Source organism: Podarcis raffonei, chromosome 1 (assembly GCF_027172205.1).
Source record: "Podarcis raffonei isolate rPodRaf1 chromosome 1, rPodRaf1.pri, whole genome shotgun sequence".
Lineage (NCBI taxonomy): Eukaryota > Metazoa > Chordata > Lepidosauria > Squamata > Lacertidae > Podarcis > Podarcis raffonei.
Genome location: NC_070602.1, coordinates 109,091,625 through 109,106,019, shown reverse-complemented (window position 1 = coordinate 109,106,019; position 14,395 = coordinate 109,091,625). Strand labels below are relative to the sequence as shown.

General features: G+C 44.6%; 1 protein-coding gene across 5 annotated transcripts in view; it reads left to right on the top strand.

Moving 5' to 3' along the window:
• The window catches only part of TTC21B (tetratricopeptide repeat domain 21B), a 33,957-nt gene that overhangs the window by 2,222 nt on the left and 17,340 nt on the right, over nt 1–14,395 (top strand). For all 5 annotated transcript variants that reach the window (XM_053408643.1, XM_053408616.1, XM_053408633.1 and 2 more), the window contains exons 2-12: nt 869–998; nt 1,682–1,792; nt 3,128–3,294; nt 4,394–4,516; nt 5,073–5,230; nt 6,163–6,247; nt 8,938–9,036; nt 9,951–10,143; nt 10,426–10,523; nt 12,120–12,320; nt 13,669–13,798. In XM_053408643.1, coding sequence (XP_053264618.1) covers nt 992–998; nt 1,682–1,792; nt 3,128–3,294; nt 4,394–4,516; nt 5,073–5,230; nt 6,163–6,247; nt 8,938–9,036; nt 9,951–10,143; nt 10,426–10,523; nt 12,120–12,320; nt 13,669–13,798 — 1,372 coding nt within the window. In that variant the 5' untranslated portion in view covers nt 869–991. The remainder of the gene's footprint in view (nt 1–868; nt 999–1,681; nt 1,793–3,127; nt 3,295–4,393; nt 4,517–5,072; nt 5,231–6,162; nt 6,248–8,937; nt 9,037–9,950; nt 10,144–10,425; nt 10,524–12,119; nt 12,321–13,668; nt 13,799–14,395) is intronic.

The window sequence follows — 14,395 nt, the reverse complement described above, 5'->3', positions numbered from 1 at the left end:
CCATCGTGGGACTTGAACCCTTGACTCTCAGATTAAAGAGTCTGATGACTGGCTGAGCTACAAATGCCAGTGTTTCTGAGCTGAACATTGGGCATCTGAGCCTCCTTCACATGTCTACATGTGTTTTTAAACGTCAGCACACACGTATTTGGGAGGACTGCTGCATATTATACTTTCTGCAGGAAGCACGGAGAAGGGTGTTTGTGTGTCTTCTCCTGTGAACGTACAAAGTGCTTCTGCCACTGTCTTTAAACATCTGTGTGCATCTGCACTTGGGAAGCATGAAGGGACAGTGTGTTTTTATTCCTGCATTGCAGGGGGTTGGACTAGATGACCCTTGGGACCCCTTTCAACTCTACCATTCAATGTTTCTGTGAAGTAAACAAGCATGAGGGAGCAGCAGCAAACTTAGGCTCTTTTTCCGTTACATAGATTACAAAGCAGCAATTTGTGAGTTTGTCACAGTGTGTGTACTCAAAAGGCAGCTGCAGCCATTCCCATCTCCCCGATGAGTGTACATATGTTACATATGTTTGCCAGTACCAACTTACCACATTGACACTCTTCAGTTTTAGGCACACACTTGAAACTTCTCAGGAACAGGATTTGGCCCACTCTTAGAAGAGTTCTGCAGGACTGTACAAAGTCACGAGTGGAGGCGGCACAATGGGAACGTCTGCAGAAAGAGAGGGTTGCATATTTACTTTTATCCCACCTTTTAGCAAAATTAAGCTCCCAGAGTAAGCTTGCAGATCGCACTAACTTCTCATTTCATCTCAACCATATGGCGCTGGAAGTAGCTCTCCTAACTCAATGGTCTCAGTTTTATTAGTATTTACACCTGTGTGATTGTATCATTTCCTTGCAGACACTCATTAATTACTATTGCCAAGAAGGCTACTTTCGTCACATTCAGACACTTGCCAGCGAAGGCCTCAAGTTGTTTGGCAATGACCCAAGCTTCGTTTTTTACCGCATTTATGGCAGGCTGATGGAAGGTAAGGCTTTTGACTGAATATCTTTCAAAATGTTAAACCCCTCTGATTTTGGCAGGTTTACTCAGAGCACGACAGAGTATGCTGGATACCACCCGATGTAAAGATATGCAGAGAGATGCTTTAGCTATATCGATAATTCTGTAGTGGGCAGTGGGGACCTCCTAGCAGAGGAGTCGCCGCCGCTGAATGGGAAGACAAGTGGGTTGATACTATGCAAACACACTTGTAGAGCATTCCTTGCCTGTGCCTCCCTGCCAGTAAACAGCAGCACCTCCACTGTTGGGAGGTCAGGTAAGCACCCTCTAGGGGGAACGGAAGCCCTGTATAGGGAAGCCTTTTAATGTGTAATGTTTTATTCTGTTTTTATATCTGTTGGAAGCCATCCAGAGTGGCTGGGGCAACCCAGTCAAATGGGCAGGGTACAAATAAGGAAATTATTATTTATAAGGAGGAGCATCTGCTTTGCTTGCAGAAGGTCTGAGGTTCAGTCCCCCGGCATCTCCTAGCAGAGCTGGGAGTGCTATCTGTCTGACATCCTGGAGGACCCCACTGGCATGTGAGCTAGATGGACCAGTGGTCTGGCTTTTGGTACAAGGCAGCTTCCTGTTTTCCTCTGCTTGATGAAGCACGTATTCCATGGCACCAGAAAATGCAACTTAACCTTCTTGAATTTGATTCCTTAGGGCACATTCAAGAGGCTCTTCTCGACCTCGAACCTCTTAAAAACAAGCAGGACGTATCCCTCTGCACAATGATGGCAATGATCTATGCCCATAAAAAGAGCCCAAATCCAGGTACAGTTTGAACTATCTCTACAGCGAATAAAGCCAACAGTCCTGAATGGGGTAACTGTGCACCTGAAGGACCAGGTGCGCAGCCTGGGAGTAATTTTTGACTCACAGCTGTCCATGGAGGTGCAGGTCAATTCTGTGTCCAGGGCAGCTGTTTACCAGCTCCATCTGGTACGCAGGCTGAGACCCTATCTGCCTGCAGACTGTCTCGCCAGAGTGGTGCATGCTCTGGTTATCTCCCACTTGGACTATTGCAATGCGCTCTATGTGGGGCTACCTTTGAAGGTGACCCGGAAACTACAACTAATCCAGAATGCAGCAGCTAGTCTGGTGACTGAGAGCGGCCGCCGAGACCACATATCACTGGCCCTGAAAGACCTAAATTGGCTCCCAGTACATTTCCGGGCACAATTCAAAGTGTTGGTGCTGACTTTTGAAGCCCTAAACGGCCTCAGCCCAGTATATCTGAAGGCGTGTCTCCACCCCCGTTGTTCTGCCCAGACACTGAGGTCCAACTCCAAGGGCCTTCTGGCAGTTCCCTCACTGAGAGAAGCGAAGTTACAGGGAACCAGGCAGAGGGCCTTCTCGGTAGTGGCACCCGCCCTGTGGAATGCCCTCCCATCAGATGTCAAAGAAATAAACAACTATTGGACTTTTAGAAGACATCTGAAAGCAGCCCTGTTTAGGGAACCTTTTAACATTTGATGAATCATTGTATTTTAATATTCTGCTGGAAGCTGCCCAGAGTGGCTGGGGAAACCCAGCCAGATGGCAGGGTATTAAAAGTATATTATTATTATTATTATTATTATTATTATTATTATTATTATTATTGAGTGGGTTGTTAACGTTTCATTTGCTGTCCTGTTTAATGTGAAAGCACGTGGGGCCTTCAATAAAATGTTGCGGCGTAATCTGGCCTAACCGAAATGCACCTGCTCAGAGTGCCTCTTCCAGAAAGCCATTGCAACCCCCCTCCCACATTCATTCCCTGCCTCCCCATTTAAAATTGCCTGAGGCCGCAATCCTGCGCACGCATGCTTGGGGAAAAGTGCCGCTGATTTCAGGGGGATGCTCCTCTGGGAAAGGGCAACTGAATTTGAACCAGAAATACCTTAGCTAGAGGAATCATCCATTTCAAGTTCAACAGCAGGAGGATCCAAAGCAGCCTTCCTAATATTTTTACTGTTAAACCATGGCGGTAGGGAGTTTGCCCCTGTTGCATGACGTCTTGCCATATATCTGTAGCATGTACCGAAGACAGTAGGCCAAATTGGGCTGTTTCCACACACCCACTGTTATGGTTTAAATAACCACCGCTTTACTGATTTTAATCAGATCGAGAAGCCATTGTGGAGCTGGATGCCAAGCTGAAGGAGCAACGCAAAGTAGCAGGGCAGCAGGCGTTGTATTTTGCAGGCTTGTTCTTGTGGCATATTGGGCGCCACGAGAAAGCCCGCGAATACGTTGACAGAATGATCAAGATCTCGAATGGCAGCACAGAGGTAAGCCACTTCCCATAGTCACACTTGGTATCTCTGCTTGCTATAGAACGAGACTTGCTAGCCCTCAGCTATGTTGAGTCATCCTGTAGATCATAGCCTGTTATTACTGCTTCATTTAACGCTCAAGGAATATTTTGGCGGAATCAGTACTGTTAAAAACTAGCCTGATGGTTTCTCTTTAGTTAGCTGTTAAGCGTGTCTGGTTCATTAACCGAAATGAGTCACTAGCCAATAGCGTTGTTTGAGGCAGCTAAGCCATCTAATGGGTCTGAATCACAGATGTTCCCAATGCTTGGGGTTTTCTTTGAGCTGCTGACACAGAAACGCCATGTGCTGTGCATAAACGTGGGTGTTTTCCTGTCAAGTTTAAATTGCAAAAATCGTGAATTTTGTTTTGAATGCTTTCTCACCAGCCAGTTGCATACTAACGGCATGAAACATTAGGAGAATGATTGAAGTCGAACAGATTATATGACGGCTTTAGACTCTGGAGTGTTTTAAGGCTTCTTGGCTCACAAATGTTTTCCTCTAACCCTCTCTTCAACATTAGAACCTCTCAGCCGAGGCAGGAGGCTTCATCCTTCGCGCGGTATAAAGACGTTACCTTGGAACTGGCAGAAGCAGAGTTTTAAATGATTCTGCATTTAGCGTTTTCCGTTTCTCTTAGTATGGATGTGAAGTAGCAGCATTGTAACAGAGGCTGTACTATGGCCACTCCAAAAGATGCAAATTTGAACATATAAGAGAGTTCCTTGTGTTTCCATTATTGGTGCTTCGCAGGGATCTTTGGTGTGCAGACATTTGGATTTTCAGGATCTTAGCTCGCCACATTTCCTGAGTTCCCCCTTTTAACATTTCATCTGGTGCAGTTCGTATGGTATACCTAGTGTTTTGAACAGTACATTTGGAATTGCTGTTTTGGGTTTGGAAGGTTGTTGTTGAGACTCTAGATGGCTTTCCCAGTCACGAGTCCCAGTTGGTAAAACAGAAAGGGATCTCTTTCATGCCAACTTTGCGAGGATGGATGTTCTAAAAACCATTTTTTCCTGAAAGCTTTCTTTAAGAATCCCGCATTTTAACATTTTGCTTTTCTTTGCAGGGATTGATTTTGAAAGGGTGGCTTGATGTCACCTCTGGAAAAGAAGCAAGTATTAAAAAAGCTGTGAAATACTTTGATGAAGGGCTGCAAAATGGAAACGATACCTTTGGCCTGATGGGTAAAGTAAGTCCGTTATTAAAATAGAAGCTTTTAATCCTTGCCTGTTAATATAACCAAGATTGTGGCACGTGCCAATGGATCTCACACAGATTGCTTTACACCTAGTCTGGGTTGCTCAATGTGAGTATCGGAATAAATGGTCGGAGTTAGTCCCAGGCATGGGATGGGAACGCAGGTCTGAAAATTTTAGGAAACTGCTCACTATCTCTTGTCATTTCATTATTTTGAATGGTACAGGTAATGTGGTGTTCTCTGCATTACATATAAGATCAGGGCCCATCCATGGTTGCATAGAATCAGTCCCCAACTGTTTTTTGGAAACTACAACTCCCATCATCCCTAGCTAACAGGACTAGTGGTCAGGGATGATGGGGATTGTAGTCCCAAAAAAGCTGGAGACCCACATTTGGGAAACGTGTAAAGAGTTTCTGAAGTAGACTTTGATGTGTTTGAGACTAGAATAATGTTGCTTAGGGAGGGAGTGGTACGTTCCGTAAAACATCTTTCCTTTCTGCTTGGAAATGTAGAGGATTAAGGGATTTCCTTCGTGTTTCATTAGGCACAATATTTTGAAATGCGCCAGAATTACTCAGGAGCTTTGGAGATGGTAAATCAAATAATAGCCCACGCGCCACAATTCCTTCCTTCTTTTATAAAGAAAATGAAGCTGCAGCTGGCTCTGCAAGAATGGGAACAGGCAAACGAGACTGCACAGAGGTGGGTTGCTATTGTTTTGGGAAGGAGGCAGGAGGGCTCCAGTATCCTGTCATAGGCCTGGTGTCCCCTTCCCAAAACCCCAGAAGCTTCTGCCCAGCTTAGGGATGGAGGCACAATGCTCTCTCTCTCTCTCTGTCTCTCTCTCACACCCACCCAGCCACCCACCCACCAATCACCCTCACAAGCTGGTGCCTCTGGCGCTGTTCCCCTACGAAAATTTCCACCACACACCACTGGTGGCAAGCAGTGCCTTCTTACCTTCTCACTTACCGTATTTTTCGCTCTATTGGACACACCGGACCACAGGACGCACCTAGTTTTTAGAGGAGGAAATCAAGGGGGGAAAATGCGCGCAGCCTGTCCGCTTCTCCCAGAGCATCTCAGGGCTGCGGGGGAAGCCCGGGTTCCCCCCCACAGCGCTCGCTGCCCTTGCTTCCTCTTTAGCCTTACTCAGCCTCCTGCGGCTGGAGAGGTTGCGCAAGGCTTTTCTAGAGGAGGGAGAAGGGACTGACAGGCCGCGTCAGTCCCTTCTCCCTCCTGGGGAAAAGCCCGCAAGAACCGCGTGAAGCTTGTGTGTTGCCCTTGGGGGCTTTTCCTGCCTGCCTCCCCCCTGCATTCGCTCCATAGGACGCACAGACTTTTCCCCTTAGTTTTTAAGACGGAAAAAGTGCGTCCTATGGAGGGAAAAATATGGTACCTTCTCTGCTTCTGCAGTGGATTGTTGAAGGTCTTGGAAGGTGGGGTTCAATTATAGTATGAGTATAAGAATGGATTGGTGAGGCCTCTTGGACACTTAAGTGTTCTCTGTTTCATTGAACGCTGATAACTTGCCCAGGGAACTCCTTGTTCATATGAGCGTTGGCCCTCTGTTACGTGAAGACATATAATCAGTCGTGTTGTAAAGATACAGCTCCTGTCTCATTTTGTTCTAGGTTGTTGCAGAAAGATGCTCTTAATTTGGACGCTTTAAAAATGGAGGCCATTCATTATTTGTGTAGGGAAGGAAATATACCTGAGGTCAGTACGTAATTTAACATCCAGGTTTGCTTTAAGTTACTAATTATTTAAATATACATATCCTGAACAAATGAAGAGCATGGTTTGTCGTTGTTGGCATTTCTTCGCTGTCAAATAGTACCTGTTAATTGGGAAAACAATAGCTACTAACAGTGCAATTCTATACATGTCTACTCAGATGTAGAACTGTTGGGATGCATCTTTAAAATCTTATATTCCTAACATAGGAAATTTCCGAAATATGTGGTAACTTTAACTATATTTTAAAGGCTGTAGTAAACTTTCTATTAATTAACACCGTGGTCCTTGGTAAGTACATTATAAGAACATGCTTTTGAATTAAAAACTGTCAGCGCTGCCCAAGGTCCCAGCTCACACAAGACCAACGCTGCTTCTTTCTCTAGTATAAAAGTCTTTATTGAAGTTCAGTTTCACTTCCAGACGCGCAGCGCTACGTCTATGCCTTAGACCGTCGAAGCTCCATCTGAATCTCCTCCCCCCTGACACCAGTTTAAGATTCTAGCCTTACTCCACCTCTTCCTCTGTTCCTTCCTTCTCTGGGTCCGCCTGCTAGTCGGAGTCTCAGCCCTCCTAGACTCCTCTGACGCTGAGTCCCCTGACTCTTCTCCCTCCCTCCTTCGGGCTTTCGGACCTGGCTCCCAATCCGGGTTTTCTGCTGTCCCGCGCTCCTCCGCATTTGAACTTGGCGCGCGCGCGCAGCCTCCCACTTTCCTTCTGACCGTTACACTTGTGTCACTGCTCCCTCTTTCGGGGAGGCTAGCTGGACCTGGCCTTCCCTTCGTTTCCCCACTTCCCGATGGGGGCGTGGTTACCCCTGACTCATCTTCTCTCCCCGCTGGAGGAGAGGCTGGTCCTGACTCATGTGACTCTTCCCCCCCACTGAGCTCTGGTGGGGGAACTGGTCCTGATCCTCCGCTGCTCCCTTGGGAGTCCCCTCTGGTCCCTTGTTTATGGAGCGTCCCCCCTGGGACCCCCCTTGCCCTTACCATAGGCGCCCCCTTCTGGGAATCTTCTGATTCGCTGGAGAAGCTCATGGAATCTCTCGGGTCACTGTCATATTCCCCTACGCTCCCCTCTGATTCCTCTCCTCCGCTCTCTATTTGCTCTCTCCCCTGCTCTTCTGCTCCTGAGCCTCTGACAAAAACAAATCAAGCTTTTGTGGTACGTACAACTATCTTGAGCATAAGGAACCAAGTAAACTTATTAGGAGTTTGTTCTTGAGCAGTAGACCAGACATGCCAAGGTTGGGGATGCTGTGGCCATCCAAATGTTGCTTGACTCCAACTCCCATCATGCCTGACCATTGGCCACGCTGGCTAGGAATGATGGGAGTAGGAGTCCCAACACCATCTGAAGGGATACAGGTTCCCCATCCTTGTTTTTACAATACCACAAACTGAAGCTTAGGGAAGTTTCAGAAACGAATGTGATTTTTCTGTGTGGCAAAAGAGGGAATAAGGGTACTATGCCTCAAGAGCCACATGTTGAAAATCCTTTGGAGACTAGTTGGATGGTTCGTGGCTCTTTGGTCTAATTCTTTATGAGGAGGCATTTTCCCCACTCCCAGTTTGCATTTTTTGGCTTTATTTTCCGGGGTGGAGTGAAACCAAAGAAAAAGAGGTCTATAATAGTATATTCAGTGTAGTCTTGGAAAGGTCAGATTCTAAAACCACACAAGGAACGCTTAAAAGACAACTCCCATTCTAGAAAAGTCAATGGAGATTGTAGCAATAATACATTTTGACTGTTGAGTCTGGCTTTTTATAGCTTCAAGACAGTAAACAGTTTGTTTTTTGCAAACGAGAGATGGATAATTGCTAAAAAATAAATAAATTAAATGTACTTTGCTTAACTTGAGGAAAATATATATCTTAAAAAATCTGTTTGCAGGGCAGCTTTTCCAGTACATTATTCTCTGGAAAGTTGTAGCCATGTATTAGTTGTATGTGGTTGCTTCAGAGAAGGATTCCTTTTGATTGTGGTAATTGGAATGCAGCCATCCAAAGCTTAGCCTATGCTGCCCAATTAAGACATGTTTACTAGACCGGACACAAAATATTCTTTTCTCCTGATGGTAAACATTTGATTTCACAAAGGACTTCTGCAAGGCTCTAGTCTAAACTCATGTATAAAGTACAGTGGTACCTTGGGTTAAGAACTCAATTCGTTCTGGAGGTGCGTTCTTAACCTGAAACTGTTCATAACCTGAGGTACCACTTTAGCTGATGGGGCCTCCTGCTGCTGCTGCGCCACCACGGTGCGATTTCTGTTCTCATCCTGAAGCAAAGTGCTTAACCCGAGGTATTATCTGGGTTAGCAGAGTCTGTAACCTGAAGCGTCTGTAACCCGAGGGACCACCGTACCGCGAAAGATGGAGTGTGTGTGCCTCATTTAGCTCTTAGGCATTTATTTAAGAGTATGTTTTCTTCTCTTGCCATTAAGTGGAATGCCATTAAGCATGCATTTGTATATTACAGTACTCAGGCTAGCATACATTGCACTGCTGCAATGCTTTCAGAGTGGGTTTGTGTAAAATGTGGCTGTTGGCATGAGAACACATTGCAGCTCCATATAAAATAATTTTATGGGGCTCAGCTGTTCAAAACCCACATATTTCCCTCCTCATTTTATCCCAATACCAAGACCGGTGTTCATTTGCCCTTCCTCAGGCTTCCTCAAAGTTGGAAGATTTGATTAGTGCGTTGGATAAGTTGGAACCACATAACCCCCAGCTCTTCTGCAAAACGGCGTTGGTGTTCAGCAGAACTGTAAGTGGGCATTTATTTTGAAAAGTCCCATCGAAGACATTGATTGTGATCCTTCCGCTGTGAGCTGGTAATTTTCCCTTCATTAAAATGGGAAGCCCCTGTATATGTTGGGTTTGGATTGGTACCTATCGGGCATAAATAATCCTGTACACAGATGTGTCTGAATCTTTTTAGTAGGCTCTTGGCTTGTTTAGCTGTGCACCAAAGTGCTCTAAGAGATGCACAGCTGTTTCTGTTTCAGAATGGAAGGTTAAGCGTTCACTCGGAATCTTTCTTTATGGTATGAAGTGCATTTTGATTGTGATGGGAAATGAGCATTGGTTAATCTGTTGGTTGTTCCTCCCCACTCCAAAGGCCCCTTGTTTGTTGTGGTGGCTTCCCCCCCCCCCCACCGTCCGCCGCAAGGACTTTGTCTGTGGCTGCTGTCTTCTTGTGACAAATGGATTGCTTGACTCATTCACCCTGAGCAAAAAATAAATAAAATTGAGCCGAGTGGTGGCATATAAGTGGAGGTTGTGCTCATGGCAAATTCACGAGCTGATGTGTTTTGCCCTGAGCTGGGAGCTGTCAGGGGTTAGAGAGGGAGGAAAGTAGCTGCCATAAGTTGTGTAATCATGTGCATTGGCCGCTTTTCTGAATTCTGTGGTGCACTGCAGCATGAGCAGCGCTGAGGAACTGGGTTTTTACTCTGTGCATTCAATTGCAGTTAGTAATGCAAGGGGACGTTCTTCAGGTGATTATGTAAGTTGTGATCATGTTTCATGCCACCCAAACAAACCGTCGCCCTTTCATACAAATGTTTGCAAATTTTTATTTTGACATTTAGTGACTGTTTCTAAAGCTTTAAAAACGAAAATAGTGGAGGATTTTAAATCTGCTAACGTGTTCATGTTGGAAACTGTTCTTGATTATAGTGTGGCCGCAACCCACTGATCCTTCAGCAGACTCAGACTTTGGTGGAACGAGCTTTCAGCTTAGACCCCCACAATGCAGATATCGCTACAGAGCTTGGCTACCAGATGATTTTGCAGGGGAAAACGAAGGAGGCCTTAAAATGGTACAAGACTGCCATAGCTCTCGACGAAACAAGCGTTCCCGCACTAACTGGTATGGCTTAAAAACAGATTTGAGTTTTCAAGAGCATGCAAAGCTGATTTCTCTCTCCTCCCCGCCCCTCCCCCCCCGAATAATTTTATCACTGCAAGTAATCTGGGTGATTGACTTTTTTAATGTGATTTGCATTCTCGTCATCTTATTGCCTCTCCTCCTTGTCTTTGAGCCTCTCTTACGTTCCTATAGACTTTGAAGCCTGGTTTAATGAAAAAGGAATTCTAAACACCGAAGGCTCTTTGTAGAGCAGAGCTGAAATGGGATGACTTTGCATTACAGGAATTATCCGGAGCCAGCTAATGGAAGGGAAGCTAGACGATGTAGAGCAGCAGTTGGAGTTCCTGAACGAAATCCAACAGTCTATCGGGAAATCAGCAGTAAGAGAACGATCCTTTCCAAAAGTGCTTTGATTCTAACCTCACTGAGGAGGCTAGAATATTTATGTGGGCAGATAATTCTTGATAGAGGGCTCTGGTCTTCCTTTTCTGCTCCTTGCAACATCCAGTTCTTGGGTTTCAAAGCAGGGAATCCATATGTGTGCAGACGAGGTAATACATTTTTGAAGCATTTTTACTCCCAGAGTGGCTAACAAAGATCCGTAATAAGACAGTCCCTGCCCTCAGGTTTACAATCTAGAAAACGTGAATGACACAAAAGGGGTGGGGGGGCAAACTCTGGCACTATTTCTTAGTTACAGAGCTCTTAGATGGAGAGTTAAAAGAGAGGAGGAGCCAACGTTGCTTCAGTTACCCTGCTTCCCATCTCTCTCAGCTGCAGCCTGATTGAATGGCTACTGCTAGGTGACATTTGAGGAAGGAAGGAGCCTGATAGAACTGGCAGTCGTAAGCAGTCTACAGTTTCCCTCAAACACTGTGCAAAAGTAATTTCTAACCCGTTTCCCCTTCATGTTGCTTTGACCTCTGTTGCTTACCCAAACAGATGATGATGATAACAATAAAAAATTTTAATACACATTTTTATTGGTTTTTAAGCAAATACAATAACCATTAAACACTTATCCTGCAGCACATTGAATGGTGTTTGTTTTCTCCATTATATCCGCAATGAAAGGCCAAACCCTTTGTCCAAATCCTGCCTTTGCCCTGCTATCTTTGGACATAGACTTAAGCTCCACCCTGCACCACAGAGAACTAGTAGGCTTCTTACTGACTGCAGCACGATGAGCGATAGCTCAGCAATGGAAGAACCAGACTGAAATACCCCTGAACCTATGGGAAAATCATATCTGGGATATAATACTTTTTTTTTTTTAAATGTCCTTGATACCAAAGCCTTCGTGCGACTTACATAATGGCTGCACTGAGGGAAGGAAAAGATAAATGGAAGACCACTCCCTTCCAAAAACAAAGGGTGTCTTCCTGACTGTCACGGATTTGGGGAGGCAATCAGTCACATACTGGCAAGTTCAAATTGCTTTTGTGCAACAAACTCCCCTGCCCCAGACCTGGCGACAGTTGACACCTCCTCCTCCTCCTCCTCCTCCTCCTCCTCCTCCTCGCAAATAAATCTTAATGAATGCTCAGTAAATAGCCAATGTCATCTAGCCTCCCTGCAAACTGTACTAAGAAATCAGCAAGGAATCAGCCAAAGAAACAGGTCGTTTGGAAGTGACCAGAGACTGTGCTCATAGAGCACAATCTGCTAACCTGCTGTCTTAATTTAGAGGTCTTAATTTATGGGGGGGGTGTGTGATACAATTAGTTGCTAAGCAACACAGGCAGTTTCTGGAACAAAACTACAAGCCTGTTAATTCACAAGAGTTCACTGAGTGAAGAATGTCCAGTGGATTTTTATTATTATTAAGAACTAGATACATGCCAGGAAATGTGCTGCAAATCAGGGCATCTGGGTGCCAGAGGGCAATTTCTAGTTACCAGTGGTGACCAGTGCTAGGTGAATCATGACAGATTTAATTCTAGATTTTCCCATGTAATTTTCTGTTTGTTTTGTAGGAATTATCTTACTTGCGTGCAGTGTTGGCTATGAAGAAAAACAAAAGACAAGAGGAAGTTATTACTTTATTGAACGATGTGCTTGATACTCATTTTTCCTCATTGCAAGGCTTACCTCTTGGTGTAGAATATTTTGAAAAATTAAATCCTGACTTTTTGATAGAGATTATTAAGGAGTATCTTAGCTTTTGCCCAACGCAGGTAAGTTGCTAGGATTTTTGTCCTCCTAAAACAACAACCATTTATTATTATACTTTGTGCTCAAAAGAAGGTTTCAGGTTAAAGCAAAGACAATTAGGAAGAATTGCCAAGATTCTGAGCACTGTCCATTATAAGGACTGAGTAATAGTTAATAGTGGAGTAACTGCTAAAGTATTTTTGTTTTCCTTGTAAATAAGTCCAGAACATTGTCATGACACAAATTAGGTGCGCTACATTGTGTCATTTATGGATGTGGCGAATATGTGAAAGATTCCTGTTGATCCTGGTCATCTGCTTAAAGAGCTGATTGTTTTGTTTTTAAATCTGGGATGGGGAAACGTATAATAATAATAAAAATAGTAATAATGTTATTATTTATACCCCTTCCATCAGAATGGGTTGCCCCAGCTACTCTGGACACTTCCAATACATATAAAAACATAATTAAACATCAAACGTTAAAAACCTCTCAATACAGGGCTGCCATCAGATGTCTTCTAAAAGTCAAATAGTTGTTTATTTCTTTGACATCTGATGGGAGGGCATTCCATAGGGCGGGCATCACTACTGAGAAGGGCCTCTACCTGGGCGCCTGTAACTTCATTCTCGCTTTGAGGGAACTGCCAGAAGGCCCTCAGAGCTGGACCTCAGTCTCTGAGCTGAACGACAGGAGTGGAGACATTCCTTTAGGTAGCCCTACAGATGTTTGTTGGGCCCCACTCCCATCACCCATGACCATTGACCGTGCTGGCTGAGGTTGGTGGAAGTCAGAATCCAGTAACATCTGGAAGGACACAGGTTTGCCACATGTTTTAAGGACTCTTCTTGAACTTGTGTGAGGACAGCAAAGTAGGTTTGGGGCTTTGCTGTGCGAAGACTTTGAAATATTAGTAGAATCCTACCTCTAACTGTATCTGTACTAGTTGGGTTCCTCCACCCCCCTCCAAGTTTTTTCTTCCTGGAAGAGAAAATTGAAGATTTGTTCCAGTAGTAGTTTGCGTCCACATTCAGAACCAACTCTCATTATGCCTTTCTGCCCTCTTGTTTGCCTGCAACAGCTTGCAGCCCTCCCCCCTGAGTCAGACCAGCATGCCAGAGGCAGAGTGCTATGTGAATTCATGGAGTTGCCTCAGCACACAGCCTGTGTGGCTGTAAGTCAGCATTGCCTCAAAAAGCACAGGTGCTTCGTTCTGGAGAAGATCTAGAAAACTGCCTGTTGAAAATACACTCCGAATTTTTATCTCAGCTCAGATATACATTTCATTGGGATTTTTTTTTTCTCTTTAAAGAAAAAAACCCTTCCGCTTTCTCGATGTAATCTATCAAAGTACCGTTTGTTTATCTCAAGCCTGCAGGTCGAGGACAACCTCCATCCCCGCTTCTCAAGCCTTGTGCGTCCGTCCTTGAAACTGTGGTTAAAACTGTTCCTGGTCTCCTGGAAGCCGCCTATTTAGTTGCAAAGGTGAAGTATTTGGCAGGTAAATCTCTCGAGTTTGAACCAATGCAAATATTACGTCAGTAGCACTTGCAAAATAAAATAAAATAGAGCTGCAGTGTGGAGTGCTCTCTGTTAAGGATTACACACTCCACCCCACAATATCAGTTAGTATGCATTGGGGTGTTTTGGTGTTCCCACCCCATTCTTAAATAGTTTTTGCACTCCTGTAAACTTCAGGGTTCCCTAGCCTGTTGCTACCTCCCTCATGTTGTGCTGTTAGACTATGTAAAGCAGTGGCACCCACACCTTGAACCTTGCAAATAGAAGAAATTGTTGAAGCGCGTTTTGTAATTTGAAACTGTACTACAGTATGTGATTCATAAAGCACTATAATAGCCGAGAGGTAACTTGCAGCTGGTGACTGGTGTGCTCTCTTTCTTACAGCATGTGATTTCATTGCTTCTTTAGTTGTTGAAATATTTTTTTTAAAATGTAACCGTTTAATAAATAGTGCTGGGACGGAAGGAGGTATAATCCGTGGAAATGAACCTGTCTTGCAAATGCACTCCTAAGGCAGCTTGTCAGCATATTGAATTTGTTTCTCCCCTTCATTGTTTTGTTTGCTTAACCTGATTAG